Source organism: Terrapene carolina, unplaced genomic scaffold, assembly GCF_002925995.2.
Source record: "Terrapene carolina triunguis isolate 2854851 unplaced genomic scaffold, T_m_triunguis-2.0 Scaffold34029, whole genome shotgun sequence".
In the NCBI taxonomy this organism is placed as follows: Eukaryota; Metazoa; Chordata; order Testudines; family Emydidae; genus Terrapene; species Terrapene triunguis.
The window spans coordinates 3,114,767-3,130,227 of NW_020698380.1; the positions used below are offsets into that span (position 1 = coordinate 3,114,767).

Genomic DNA, 15,461 nt, shown 5'->3' on the forward strand with positions numbered 1-15,461 from the left:
TCACTGTCTCAGCCAGAATTATAATGCTTCTAGCTCCTAGCTGTGTGCTTCAATTTCTCTGCCGCACGTCACTTGATATTTTCATTCCTCATAAAGAAGCAATGGTAACGTTATTAAGAGTAACAGGTTATTTCCTCTGTAAAAATGTACTGAAATTTTTTTCACCGAGTTCACCACCATGTCATTGCCTGTTCTTTGAAAATGCAAGTTTTATATGCCTTGGTGACTAGATTTTGATCCCACTGAAAGTTTGATGAGGTCTCTGGAGAAGGCTGAGGGCATACTTTGAAGATGGGCTGGTTGGCCAACATCCTGTAGAACTGATTTCGGTGCTGCTGAGGATTAATTTTATTTTATTTATTGCATGCTTATTAATGTCAGGGCACCTAGAACCTTGGATAGATGGCTTTATTATTTAATATCTACATAAATAATAAAAATATTGTACATAGCTTGAGATTTACCTTCATGTTATTCCTACAGATCAAAGAGGACATGGGGTTTTTTTTAGATCCCTTGAGTGTCTTTGCCAAAAATGGAGGCCTCCAGCAGCACATGGACTTCTCTTAGAGCACAATCAACTAACTAGTCTCTGATTAAGGTGAACAGTTATGTTCTCATAGGTTCGTGAAACTTTTCTGTCCTATTGTTGTTGGTCAGAAATATCTCATGTAGGTAAAGCATGTTTATACAATTGAATTAATGGGGATCTGTCTTTGTTCTTTTCGGGTAATGCCTCTCCTTATATGGAAAGTTACATTAGTCAACATTCTATAATGCACATGAGAGCTTTCTCAGTGGGAATGGGAGACAGACTGATACTGGGCCCAATCCTGAAGTCCTTACTCTGGCAAAATCATATTTAAGTCAATGGGAGTTTTTTCACTTGATACAAAGCCATCAGGACTGGGCAGTGGTTGGGCTGAGGCTGAAGTCATTTGAGATGCACTTTGTTCCTGGTTGAAGTCAATAGAAGTATTGGCCTAACCTATGATTTAAAGACTCAACCTACTTTTTTAAAACAGTGTGATATAGATATAATTACAATTATTTTGATATAGACTACATGGCACTTCCCTTCCACCTCCCTCAAAAGAACTGTACTTACAGGGTTACCTCACAAACCCAAAACAAATGTATAACTCACCACAAGGCAAGGAATGTTCTATTTATTCCATGATTGATAGCTGTTAGCAGAATTTTCACATTTAATTCACAACAGAAAATAACTAAGCCAAGAAGATGAAAGGTTTTTCTAAAGATTTAGCACTGTTGACCATTCACTGAAAACATGTGACTTTGTTGCAGGGCCGGCTCCAGGGTTTTGGCCGCGCCAAGCAGCCAAACAAACAAAAAAGCCGCGATCGCGATCTGCGGCGGCAATTCGGCGGGAGGTCCTTCGCTCTGAGCAGGAGTGAGGGTCCGTCCGCCGAATTGCCACCAAACAGCTGGACGTGCCACCCCTCTCCGAAGTGGCTGCCCCAAGCACCTGCTTGGTAAGCTGGTGCCTGGAGCCGGCCCTGCTTTGTTGTATAACTGAATCCTTTACAAATAGGGTAACTATGAAGATACTTGACCTTTTGTGACAAAACTGTGCTACTAGATTGATGCTTGGACAGGTTACCTCTAGAGTCCACAACCAAAGAGAATGCTGCAAGGTTAATTTAAAAAGTGGTTCTTCACCTGTATGCTTGCTTAACACATGTAATATATTTACCTAGTAGAATGAAGGCATTTTCCTGCTTGAGTTTATTGTAAGACACCCAGCAACTTGCTGTGACAGGACAAGAAGGGAATAAATGAAATAATTTTAATATAATATCAACAGAGTATGATAAGAAACCATAGGAGAAAGAGAACATTTTTTTGGAAAATTCTGCATATGTATATATTGCATTGTATAGTTTTACAGACGAATTTACATCAAGGACATAATATATATTTTTAAACACTGATTCGTAGAGGACAAAAATTATTTTTTTTCCTTCTGTACAGAAATGGGAGTAGGATTCTTCTTTTTGAGATAGTTCGATGTTCTTTAAGAGGAGTACTCGTATTCTTCAGCACTGCGGCGTCCAAAATCCATCCAGCCCATGTAATCTCTGTCGTTTATCCTGTGTGTAGGGTCAATGTTCTGTACCCTGTTTCCCATCATTGAGATCCTTCCAGTAGGACCTAACAGATGAGACATGAGGGGGCAAAGAATAAGTGAATTCAGTTTTTAAGCTTCCCCAAATCTCATTTTTGTATCTGTCACTTATTAATATGTACAGTAGTGAGGTTTATACAAATTTTACAGCACCTTTTTGGAAAATAATGTAAACATGGGGGGAATGTACTCAGAATTATTTGCTTTTATTCAAAATAAAAAGCATATCCATTGGTGGTTTGCTACAGGCATTTGTAATTGTGTGCATTATGATTTGTGTACAGCCTGACTAATAATCTGCACATTTCTCTCAGTGCATGGGGGTTCTCCCACGTTGTGGAACCTGGAGCCTTGGATTAACTATTTTGTGGGTCTCTTCTGTGACTCCATTTGGCACGTCATTTCCTCCCTCTCCCCATCCCCAACCCTGGCTGCTGGGAGGGAATGGGGGCATGTTTTTTCTTCACTGCCTGGCCACTTAGAGGGATGAGGAGGGACCTGCTGGCTTCAGCCCATTTGCTCAGTGTTCTCTCTGATGTCTCCCTCTTGTTTGTTAGGCAGTGTATGGAATGCTCTGTGATGAGCTAAATCTACTTGAGAGTAGGATCATGCCTGGGATGAGGACTCCATGACAGTCCTCTATGTTGCCTAAAGAGCCACAGATGGTGCAGAGCACGAGAATACATATTCTTACAATGTACCTTTGTTAGGAGCGGGATGGAGTTCAGACATGCAGGTTTTCCAGAGAAGCTGGGCATGTTTGTATGTGAGAACTGTCTTGCTAGAATTTGCAGATACAACTGTGCTGGAACTCTGAGTACTATTACTTTGGGGCAACTTCTGCTATCAAGCTAAGGTTCTTCTATGCTTCCTTCTGTCGTAATATTAGAGTGCTGATCTCCGCTATTGCTTTTGGTTTTTTGTCCATCTATGTTTAAAGCATTAATAAGGTGTAAGGCCAACATTTTCTATGGTAAATCAAGGCCCGGAGATTAAAAAGAAAGGTCTTCATCTGTCTTAACACGTTACATCATTAGAACTGAAAGGATTTTAAAATGTTAATTGACTCCGCTTCTATCCAAAGAATGTGAAAATTTGCACTTCCATGGATACATTTTAACCTCATGTGCAGGAATACTCTAATTATAAAAATAAGCTTAAACCTTCTATGACTGAAGTCAATGACAAAGGTCCCATTAACTTTAATGGGAACAGGAACAAACATGAATATTGTTAATATTTAGCTTTGACCCAGATCTGTGAGTCTTTAAATTTATAACATTTAAAAAATCCTCAAATCTACAGAATATTCTTACTATATAAGAATTTATATTTTAAAGGAACACCTGCTGCCACAGGACTTTTATGTGGATGGAGTTTTCTTTACAGATGGAAACGATCCAGAACAAAATAATGAACATATGGTTAGGAACTTAATCACTTTGTCGATGATTGTAGAGGAGAGGACATAAACTGAATTGATCCCCCTCCTCCACTCTTTAGACACTTACTTAAACCAAAATGGCAAAAATTTAACTACTAAAAAGTCTGATTGATTAACAAATTAAGGATATCAGTTAAATGCTCAGAAGCTGAGAAATTCACATACATAATTCAAAGTATGTAATTAAGGGGCAATGAGAATGTGGTTTCTTGGCAGTATAGTCTGATACCATTGGAACAGCTCATCACTCAGATCAGGGACTGTTTCTACTTGAAAGACTTCTGAGTTTGCAAATCAATTACCCACTGGGCCCTATTGGCTCTTTTAGAACCATTGTGATCTGCCCTGACAAATAATTTTAAATCATGTGTCTCTGACTTGACAGCCACAATGTGTCTCCTTTACCCAGCTGCCAGATACATGATAGAACACTTTTAGGATAACTTAATTCAAAGAGCTAGTAGGTCATGCACAGTAAACTGAATTTCTTAACATCAAAATAGAGGTCATCTTAATTACCTTCAAATCTCTGAAGATGGCCTATAGACTCTACAGAGCCACTGGCCTTCAAACAATTCAGCTTCAAATTACAGCCATTTTTGAAAGATGGTAGAACCCAACCCTAACCTCGTGAGATAATAACTTATTTTTCCCCACAGTTATAACTGGCAATGCCTCTCCACAAATCATAACCACAAACATCACCACTAATCATTATTAGCACAGCAAAAGTCCCAATATGTGTAGTGTCTTCTAGCCAGTAGGTATGGATTGAACATCCCCAAAGTGACTAAAACTGGAATTGAGGGGATATCTTGAGATTTGTCATCATATATCAGTTGGAAGCTTCATATCAGCCATTTTTTAAATTTAAAAGCAATATTATCTTGATGAAATTACTACACTGAGCAACCCCTCCTAGAACACACAAGCCATAAGGGTCTTCTGCTAAAGGAGGAGAATATAATTGGTAGATAATGGACTTGAAGGGGAAGTAAATGAGAGGCCACAGTGTGCTTTTCATGAGATCCAGCCATACAAAGGTTACATATTTTTGTCCTTTCCCTCTGAATTCTTTATCCTCTCCTGTTACAAGTTCATTAACATGTCTGAGTCCAACCATCTGTCTGCGATGGGCTAGAATCAAGCTTGACCTCTACCAGGTCACAAGAAAGTATTGTATCATATGCCTACAGTGGCTTTAAAGACTATGAACATACTTCTAAAAATAGGTGGGTTTTTTTAAGAAATCTGAGCTAAATCAATAAGATACAAGATGTCTTCTGTCAGGTAACATTTAAGATAAAGCCAAAGTGTTCTTTCATGATACCTGGTTGAGATAGTTGGAATGCCAGTCAGGAATTTTGGAGAATGCACAAACTATGAAACCATACTGAAACAGAATAAATAGATAAACTTCCAAACAGCAGATTTTCAGGAAATGAAGGATGGAAATATAAAACTGGAGAGATATAATGAAGATTCTGTTTCATAGATCTCCTGTAATAATAATGCTTAGTCCCACAAATCATTTAATTATAGCACTGATCTTTCTAAATGAACATCAGATCTTCTCCTCCTTATATTACTTTTACTGTTAAACTGGACTCCAGAATGTACACGATTAGATATGGCATGATTAGGCGCTGTTCAGACGTCTTCAGAGCATGTTCAGAAGTGATATTTTTTCCAGTTGCTTATAACTTTTTTATTACTTGACCATTTTATATATGTAAGTATGAATACGTGTGTGTGTGAAAACGCAGACAATATATATGCTGTATATCACACACATGACATATACTGCAGAGTCCTATCAGGAGTAAGGAAGAAATTCAACATAGTGTGGAGGCCAGCACAATATAAGCTCTACAATGAGGCCTCAGTATGTGTGACAAAGAAGAGGTCTCTGTCAGCCCTGCACAGGCCAATGTGAAGGGGAATGAAAGGGACAGGCCACTGCTTGGGGGAAGTGAATTTCATCCTAAGTGCATGAGGGGAGATAATTCTGGTCTGGGAGTGAAGTAATTGCCTGACATCAAAACAGCTGTGTAATAGCAGGCAAAGAATCTCCTGTTGGCCCTGACACCCATCCCCTTCACTTCCAAGATATCCTCCTTTCCTGCAATGCAGGGTGTAGAATATAGGGAGACTTAGCAGATGAAAAGACCTCTGAAATCACGTGTAGTAGTTTTTGCTGCACTTGGCAGCCATGTTGCTCACTGGAAATGCTCTGCAAGTAGCCTGCCCCCCAGAATACGCGAGCAATAGTCCGGTGTATTCAGATACAAAACTGAGCTCTTTTTCAGAGCAGAGCATTTAATTTAAAAAAAAAAAAAAAAAAAGCGAATGAGCCCCTTACAGGGAAGTTTGAATGGATAACTATTTGCAAGTGTTTTAAATCCAGTAACTCTTTTGGAAGAACAAATATCTAGCTTTTCAGGAGGAAAGCATTCCTTTTCTAAAGTCATTCTTTGTGTGTAAGTATATACTATAATGTATATACTGTAAACCATTTTATTTTGTGCAAATATATGTTTTGTGGGCCTCTAGCCTACAAATCCTTACTCATGTAGGTTGTCTCATTACCTACTCAGGTGGGTAAGTGCAACTATTGTAAGAGTTTGAAGAATCAAGCCCTTAAATTGCACTACTCCGTTGTCACTGTATGCAACAAACCTAGCTGCAACACCACAGATGTTTGCAGTTGTACAATTCTATTGTACTCCAAGCAATCATGAAACTAGAAATGTAAGATAGATTCTTACTGTACATGTATAAAAGCAAATGCTCAATTCCTTATTAATATTTTTCAATATTTCCTTTACAAATGTAGATGATCATAGTAGTCCCTTCTGTCCTTAAAAATCTATGACTCTATAAAAGTACTGAATCTCAAAAGGAATTCTTTTGACACAGACACATGGCATAATACGTTAGCTATTACCTTTTCTGGCTTGCTGGAGATATTTGGCCAGCAAAGCTCCAATGTTGGCTTTTTGGTCAACATTTCCATCCAGCCGCTGGATAGGTTTCAGCTGGCCAGCAGATGAAGGGACACGAACATGTCGGTGATGTTCTGTCAGGCTCTGCTCAAGCTCAGTGGCCACAGGATTCTCATTGTGTGAGCCTGTAGCCTGCTGTCCAAAAGAGCTCGTTGACAGCATAGCAAGGAACATGTAGATGCAGATACCACTGTACATAGCTGGAGGGAAAAGAAATTAGAGGTTGTTAGAATGGTGAACTTCACTGTATTTAATACTATCCCCTTCCCTCCCTTTTTAAAAAAAGTGCTGACTTCTGAACAAACTAGATTTGAGAGAGTACAGTAAACAAAGGAACAGTGTTAAAGGGGAGAAGATTGGCAGGAGAGTATTTGACAGGTAGGTAAAATGTTTCTAGATTTAAGAGGCAGTAGAGAGATAGGGCTGTATAGTGGTACAAGTAGAGATAAAATCAATCCATTGCAAAACTCTTTGCTGAAGAACTGCCTTCTTCTCTATGTTGTATTTCCTCCTCTATCTCAGGACAAAACATTTCAGTATTTCACCATCTTGTTAAAATATACAAGTGATACAAATATTCAGTTTTGAAAAGCTGGTAAAGAATGTTTATTTTAGCAACATGTATTTTGTTTGTGCTTAATTGTTCCAGCTGTTCTACCATATCTTAGAGAGAGAGGGAAAAGGTCACCGAGGGAAAGGAAAACAAAATCATACTCCAACAATTGAAAAACTGTGGAATAAACATGGGTCTCAGGTGAATTTTCAAAGCTGTTTAAGAATTAGACATAGAATGATTTGGAACAATATGTTTCTTCATGTAAAACAGAGAATAAGTGTTATGGATATTTTCTTGCTTCTATAAAATCCAAACATAGGACTTATTTTACATTTCTAGAAGCACTCTATTTCAGTTTATATAACTATTTAATGCAAATCTGTGTATTATAGTTAAGATATGTAAAGTAAGTATTCAGTTTGTAAACAGTCCATTGTTCAAGAGGAAATATTGAACTGGATACTTCTTAATGCTAGAATGCTATTTTCTATGTGTATATGAAATATTTCATGGCTAAGAACCCCTAAAACGTACGAGTTATTTAACAATATATAAAAAAAATTGTGTCTCAAATATGAACTGTTAAAGCAAATTTACCCATCACATACATTAGAGTTAATAATGTTTTAATGTGAGGCAAACAGGTTTTCATCACAATTGTTATGAGATGAAAGAAAAGTTTCAAAGTGGTAGCATTTCAGGATTCTACAGCCCCAGCATAATTAATATCTTGTCACTGAGGCATCAAGTACATCCTTGCTACTTATAAAATGCATATACTTTATATTCATTTCATGTAGAGATGGGTGTTCTAACCTGGCTACTTCATATAACGAGTGTAACTTAGAACCTAAAGTTCAATATTTAAATACATATATTAGTTCATTTTCATGATTTTATATTTCTATCATTTACATGATTAATTTTCACTTCCCATCACAAATGCTGTGCTACCCTAGAGAACTAGATGCTCAGTTACAAAACTAAAACATAATTTTGCTTTCCAAGGTCTTTTTCAAGGATATAAAATAGTTTGTTTAATGACATAAAAATGTTGGTAAAAAGAACAATAGAAACATGAATTATTCCCTACCCCCACATATTAAAGAGCTGAACATTATGTCCTGAATATTAAAGATCTAAATTTTTTTAGTGAAGATGCCTGTGAGAATATTCATGAGAAGAATACACTGAAAATTCATATTAAAAAAATAAGTAGACAAATAAATAGCCAGTCACATCATTTTTACATTTTTCTATAAGCAAAGATTCACCCAAACTATGGCTAAAAAGTTACTGACCCATCATCTCCTACCTTTAAGTAAGATACTTTTTCCTAGTTCAAATCAGAGAGAGAGTAGTGCTCAGGTTAGATAAGTTCTAACAGTTTCTAATGCTGCTCCTTAAATAGTCTAGCCCAGTGCTTGTGGTAGTGTCATCTGTTTACACAGGTCTGACGCAGATGAAGGATCACCACATGCTCAACTGGATGCTATCACTTCGTAACAAATTAATTTATCTGTGATGGGGAAGGGGGGGGGTCAAAAATCTGCTAACGAAGAAGCTCTGCGTTCTTAACCCTTTCCTCACCAGAGCTTCTTTGATCGTGATGGATGCCAGTAGCGGTTTTGTTCACTAGTATTGTAGTTTTAATTAAGGACGTGACTTTGCTTTGGAGGGGACACTAATGTCTTTTCACCACTTTACACTTTCAAAGCCCAAAAAGAACGCACCTTAATTAGGGTTCAGTGTCTGTATTTCAGCTTGCAGTGAAATAACGCTCTAACGCTGAACATTTATACTTTCTTCCCTTCTCCAAAGAGAGAGACAAACCCAGAGAGAGACTGTTTTGTAATCTTTCTAAAATTAGCCCAGATATAACATACCTAAGAAGTGTTCAGAGGCTTTTTGGCTGATAAGGCTCCTTTAAATATTGTTTTAAACATCCCCCCACACACACACTTATGTTTAAAAAACTTCAAGTAACGGTTCCTGGTTTCAAACCTTTGGCATAAAGAGCAGCGAAATGCAAATGCTGGCTAGCTGAGCTCTCGGCACTAATTAGCGATGACTGATTTTATTTATTTATTTATGTATGGATTCTATAAATCATGCATTTCTAGGATGTAGAATAAGGAATCGATGCAGTGTGAGAACTGTACAGAATTGTCCAGACCGCTCCAAACACACTGGAAGTTGAGGGAGTGCCGGATAATTTCTCTCTCCTCTCCATCCCTAAAGCAATGGTTTTAACAGATTGTGTGTGACCTTCTCAATCCTACTCCTCACGCGTTAATTTTCCAGTGCAATACACACTTTTTTGCGGGGTAAAGGGGTGAGGGGTTCTTGGACAGGATCAGGTTTTTCTCACCCAGCGGGCACCGTCCTGCTAGAAGGAAGGAATTGATAAAACAACAAAATTCGTAGGATTGATTCGCTCTAATTCCAATATTCACACGCGCAGAGTCGGAGGGGATCCTGGGGCTTTTCTACTCCGGTGCCATGCAAGGGGGGCTCCAGAGGCCACTGATGTGCCAAACGCTTTATGTTTAGACGGGGGGGGGGGTGTTACGGGTTACGGCTCGAGGGTTTGTCTTTAGTGTGAAGCTGAGTTTGCGCGCCCCGTGCCCAGCGCGAACGAGTGGAGCTGGAACTGCCAGCAAACAAACGGCTGAGCCCCCGAGCAGCTGTGGGAAACCACGGGATAAGGCGTGAGGATGGAAACCTAGACTTGCCTTGTGCTTTGCTACCCGCCTTACACTGCACCCCTCGCCCCACATCATCTTCCCCCTGCAGCCAGAACTGTTCCTTTCCAGTCCCACCGCTTGCTTTCGGAGAGCAAATCTGCGTGCCTCTGGCGCAGTGTCACTTCCCCAGCCGTACACACCCACTCACACCTCTGCCTTCTTCCTACCCCTTATCACCTGTCCGCTCCCCGCACAACCCTCTTGCTCCCCAGTATTTAGCATCAGCTTCCCCCATTCGCCACAGAACTGGCTGCCCCTCTCTAGCGTCCCGTGCAAACAGCTGAAACGCTACAGCCAGATGTTTTCTCTTTGGGAGTGGGAGGGGGGAAAGCGAATCAGAGCAAGATCCAAGCCGGAGCCCTGGCCCAGCTGGTGAATCACGTATTGAGCGGTGAGGACCATGCGCGCTGTGGCACTTTGCTCCGCAATTATGATTGACACATTGATTGACACGTCAATTCTTGTTGCCTCTCCCTGGCCCGGACCGCTGCTTGGTCACTGTCTTCTGTTGTCACCTACCGCTAACCAATGTGGCACCGGGTGGGTAGAAAACAGAGAGAGGCTGCTCAGAAATACCAGAGCTGCTTTCTCCACTAGCTTCCAGCTCACCGCCAGGCAAACCGAGTTAAGGAACGAAACTCTCCTCTTACCTTCTTTCTCCTACCCCCCTTCTCTGGAGCTCAGCCCGAAGTGCCTCTGGGTACAGTGGATCGGGGCGGATTAGGCTTCACAGCACTAGTTATAAATAAGGCACCCACCGCCGCGTGTGGCTGCTTTGCTGGAGGTTGCCCTGGCCCTGCCTCGTTTTAATCTACACGTCCGAGACACAGACTACACGAGTGTGGTTTTTTTCTCTCCCTTCCCGCTAAGGAAAGGAGCCGGCGCAGTTTGCTTTCCTTTTAAGACCCCGGCCTTCTCCTGAGACCCACGTGTCGTGCAGGGCTGGGGGTTGGCTGCACAAGCAGCAGCAGCTCTGGTAACGGAGGCAGTGCGGGGAGGGGAGAGGACCCTCCATGAAATGTTAGTATAGCAGGGGAAAGCGAGGAACTCCCCCCCCCAATGAAAACAGGAGGGGGCCTCTTCCATAGAAACGAGGAAAGGGGGCTCCTATAGAAATGACAGGGGACGTGATCGTCCCCCTCCAAAATCTCTCCGCTTCATCCTCTGCTACAGCTTCGCACGATCCCTACAGCACGTTGGGACCTCCTTGTAACCCCCCCCACACACACACACACACGACAGCTCTCCGGGGATACCTATTGGAGTGTCCCTGTTGCATGTGCTACTGCAGGTTGATTTTGCAACTCGTCTCCGGGCAGGTTGTGCCCAAAGCCCCCTCTGCCTAAATTGGCCTCATTGCATTTGTTCCTTTGTTTTGCACCCCTGGCCTTCTCCTGCCCAGCAGCGGTCGTATTTGCAAGCGCTCCCACCCTGCCCCGGCAGAAGAGCGGCTACGCAGCCAGCCGCCCATAGAGGGCGCTGCGAACTCGCCCACTCCCTCACGCGGCGCTGTGCCCCTGGCCTGCATGTGACCCCGGGCGGCCTGCGGGACCTGGCTTTAACCCACCCCGTGCCTGAATCCGCTGGGGGAAACCATGCAACGAGAACGTCACACAAGGGAAACAAAAGACACCCTACCTCAACTTTCAGCCGAAGCCATTCTTTTGAGGAGGGGGATGGTAGACTGAAATTATGCTGTGCAGTTTTAGCCCAAGAGCAGAATCTCAGTCTCCTACACCCAGTTTGTAGGTAACAATCCTGCCTTGGTGAAATGCGGGATTAGGGGGGTGTCTACACTACAGACGAACCCCAGGCTCTGACTCAAGTTTGAACCCAGCCCCCCTCCCCCCCTTCTGTCCACACACAAATCAGTCTGACTCAGGTCAGCAAGCACTCAGGACACAGATCCTAGGACCCGGCTAGGGGCATGGGTCAGAGCCAGAGTCCTGCTGTGTCCCAAGCCCTGTCATTTTGCAGTGGGACACAGCTCAAGTCACAGACCTGGGTTAGAAGATCAGCATCATGCAGCATGGACATGTTAGCATGAGACCCAGGTCCAGCAATTGTAAGCCCAGGTTTACGCCATAGCATGGGTGCTCAAGCAGGACTTGGAGACACTAACTCCACAAGCCATACCCTTCCTGACCTAGTAGGTCTTTTCCATCTCTTGATTCTTCTCACTTCATCACAAACTGCTCCCAGGAAGATGGGACTACTATTAGCCATGGGGAAGGCAGCACCTTGGACAGCACCTTCCCAATAGCCTTCCCTCTTTGCCTGAGACAGTCCCTCTTTGATGGGAGTGCTATTGCCTGCTCTTTCCTTGTGTGGCTAAAGATGACATTATGGGGCTTCATATTCTCTCTCAATGATTTTCATTTTTTGTGACTTCCTGTGTTGCTGACTGACCTGAAAACTGATTTTTCTCTCATACACCCTCACCAGAGGATAAAGAGGCTGCCATCAGAATATAAAGAAGTGTTTTTTAAATTAGACATAGAAGGGGCCCAGAGCAAGAGGGGGAGAGAGGCAATAACATACATACTTAGGGGAAGGAGAAAAGAAGAGCAACACTGAAAATAGATTCAGCATTTTCTTCAAAGTAATTTGCTAATGGAGCTGGTTCCTTTGCTAAGAGTTTATCCCCTCTGTCAAACCAAGCGCATTCCTTGTTAGTCAGTTTCAATGTTTTGGCTTACTTATTAAACTGATCACTGCTATTACAGAAACAAAACAGACAACAGACAACCAGTGGCTAGCTGGAAAAAACAGCACAAACTTTCTGGGAAAGTACAATACAATGACAATTCTAATACGGAGCATATCATAATGGCTACACTCAGTCCTTGGGGAAGGCCTGCTATTGCTAATGAGAACATAATGAGGGAGGAGAAAGGCAGACAATTGTGCTGTTTATATATAAAATATTTAACATTAAAAATGTTGATCTGGGTGAACATGTACTGTGTCAACATAAATTTCATCTATAGTATATAATAATATGAGTTCAATTACATCAATATGATGTGGAATATATATTACTCTAGATTAATTATAAATTATAAAATATGGTGTTTTGCACTAATGGAGAGTGCTGTGTGTGCTGTTGAACAAATGAACATATGGTATAAATCAAGGTTCTAATACTGATGGTCTAAAATACATAAAATGAGAACACTAGCAGTATGCTTGGTGTTGTACAAAAACAAATGGAGAAGATATGAATGTCCATTGTATATTGACACTTGTATCATATCTGCATATATGAGATATGTGTGCCTATGCAGATGTATAGTATTACATGCTCATATACTGATTTTTCCACTGGACCTCTGCCTTGTTCATTGCATGGGTTGGGCAGTACTCAGTTAATGAGGCAACTATTCAATATTTGTTTTTTATTCTTATTTCTGCCTTATTCAACTCATACTGAATGCAAATCCCTGCCTCATTTGCTATCCAGCCTTCATACTAAATAAGGAAAAATAGTGATAATATAGTGTGTGATAATATAATTACAGACTGCGTAAAGGAAGTAGCAACCTTAATTTTGACACTTCCGGGTTTCTGAATGCCTCATTTTGTAACCTTAACTTTCTTTTAATCTATTTTTGTGTATGAAATCCCTATAGATCCTATTCTGATTTATTTTTTTTATCCAATTTTTGCTCAAAATCAAGCATTCTATTGGTGCTCTATAGATACATATTAATTGAGGACAGCTTTGCATTTTTAAGGGGGTCAAAATGATATCCTCATACAATATTTGGATCCAATAGGATGGGATATGAGTCTGGGTGCATTAAATGAGTTCTCACAAATCTTAAACTATTTTCATGGACCTGGATATAGCACATCCAGTATTGTTATTACTTCAATAGCTAATTTAAATAATGCCCACCATTATTATCTGGAGTGAGTCTACTGTCAGAAAACATGCAGCTATTGTTACTTTGATGGGAATTGGGAAGAATTTATCTTTTCATAATCCTAAACTTTAGCTTTCCTACCATCTCATATGTAGTATAGGTAACAATAATCCATTTGTGAGGTTCTTTTCTAAAATAATTTCTATCTGAATCCAGGGGACCACTCTGTGATCCTTTTCCATTCTGCTAGGATTGTTTTGTTTGTAACATCTGATCTAACTGTTCACTTTGTAGGGTACATTCACTCAATCACATTTTGTCACACATATTTTGAACAATTGTAACTCCTAGGAAAGACTGATATAGCATGATATATTCCAAATTTTGTTAAGTTGAGAGGGCCGTACCTTGCATGAATATTCTGCAATTTTACTCTTTTTTTCTGGGTGTAAAACTTTCCTTTCAATAGAGATAATTAGGGCCAGCTGGCTAGCTTGGGGAGGGGGCACAAAGGTGGCTGTAAACCACCTTTACAGCTTCCTGATCCTCATACCACTAGGTCAATAAGGACAGCTGTAAGCCCCACTGGTTGCAATACCCCTAAGGGAAAAGAAGCTTGATGCAGAGAAAGATATTGTAAATTACGGTCACCTTAGGCATCAGTAACATGCCACTGGCAAACATCTAGATCACAGTGGCACATAACATGTGTATCAGTATGCCACCAGGTACTCACTGCTTGGTCAGGATGTCCTGCCTACCACAGGCATGGTAGGAAAAAAGGAAGACAGAGATGGAGTAATTATTTTCATGGGCTTGTCTCTTCCTGACCTGGGACCTATATAACAAGATGATGAAAGTTCCCTTTCATGGTAGCAGGATGTGCTGTACTTTTCATCCACTGGTTACTCTTTGGACTTTACTCTGGAGTCAAGTTCCCTGGAGTACTTAGTGGTCTTGGTCCACAAAGCCTTCTCCAGTACACAGTGAATAGCCTTTTTGAAACAGAAGAATCTCTTTAGGCCCTTACTTATATGTTACCCACAGGCTTAACCTTCCCAGCATCCTTCAGACAGCATTTTCTACTCAGGTGCAGCTCTTTTTAACCCTCCTTTAGCAACAAACCTTTCTCTAGTACTACCTCTCCTCCTACCAACTGAGTAGGAAGAGAGAGGCCCCAGGCTCTTCCCATTCACAGCATTCTTAATGAAAGCATAAAGCCAGGTCTTAAGATGTGCTAATAGCCAGGTCTCCTCTCCCTCACTTCATCAGTGAGTAAAAGCAGCTGGATCATACGCTAGCCTGAAAGAGTCACAAACTAGCCAATGCTTACTCTAGCTTTTTAAAGGGCTTGGGTTTTTCCATCCTTTTTTCCTTGTGACAGTTTGTTGTGTCACAGAGTAATTCTCCAGGAATGGGGAGAGGGTAATTTAAAAGTAGCGTGAGTGTGAGTTTTACCTCAGATGGCAATGAACTCAGAAATGCTCACTGCATACTTAACCACACCCGGTCTCTTTTTTACAGCAGCAGCAATGTATGTGCTGTGCTATGCTTTATTCCATGCGAAGTATTTGTGGGTTTTGTCTCCTTGGAATATATTTTCTTAGCAATATGACTTGTGGTTTGCAACAACATCGTTTTCACGTGGCATGCATAATGCAACACATCAACTTATTGTGCCTGTGTTGGAT

At 41.0% G+C, this 15,461-nt stretch overlaps 1 protein-coding gene across 3 annotated transcripts; it reads right to left on the bottom strand.

Annotated features, from left to right (window-relative positions):
• Positions 1–1,830: 1,830 nt before the first annotated feature.
• LOC113405168 (cholecystokinin) lies at positions 1,831–10,625 on the bottom strand. Of its 3 annotated transcripts, none has more exons than XM_026646097.2 (3): positions 10,552–10,625; positions 6,541–6,798; positions 1,831–2,175 (listed from the first exon to the last, which is right to left on the bottom strand). In XM_026646097.2, exons 2-3 carry the CDS (start codon positions 6,794–6,796, stop codon positions 2,039–2,041), a joined length of 393 nt encoding a protein of 130 aa, XP_026501882.1. In that variant the 5' UTR covers positions 6,797–6,798; positions 10,552–10,625; the 3' UTR covers positions 1,831–2,038. The 3 variants fall into 3 exon arrangements, with proteins under 3 accessions (XP_026501882.1, XP_026501880.1, XP_026501881.1); XM_026646095.2 differs by lacking the exon at positions 10,552–10,625 and adding an exon at positions 8,456–8,544; XM_026646096.2 differs by lacking the exon at positions 10,552–10,625 and adding an exon at positions 8,470–8,529.
• Positions 10,626–15,461: the final 4,836 nt, after the last annotated feature.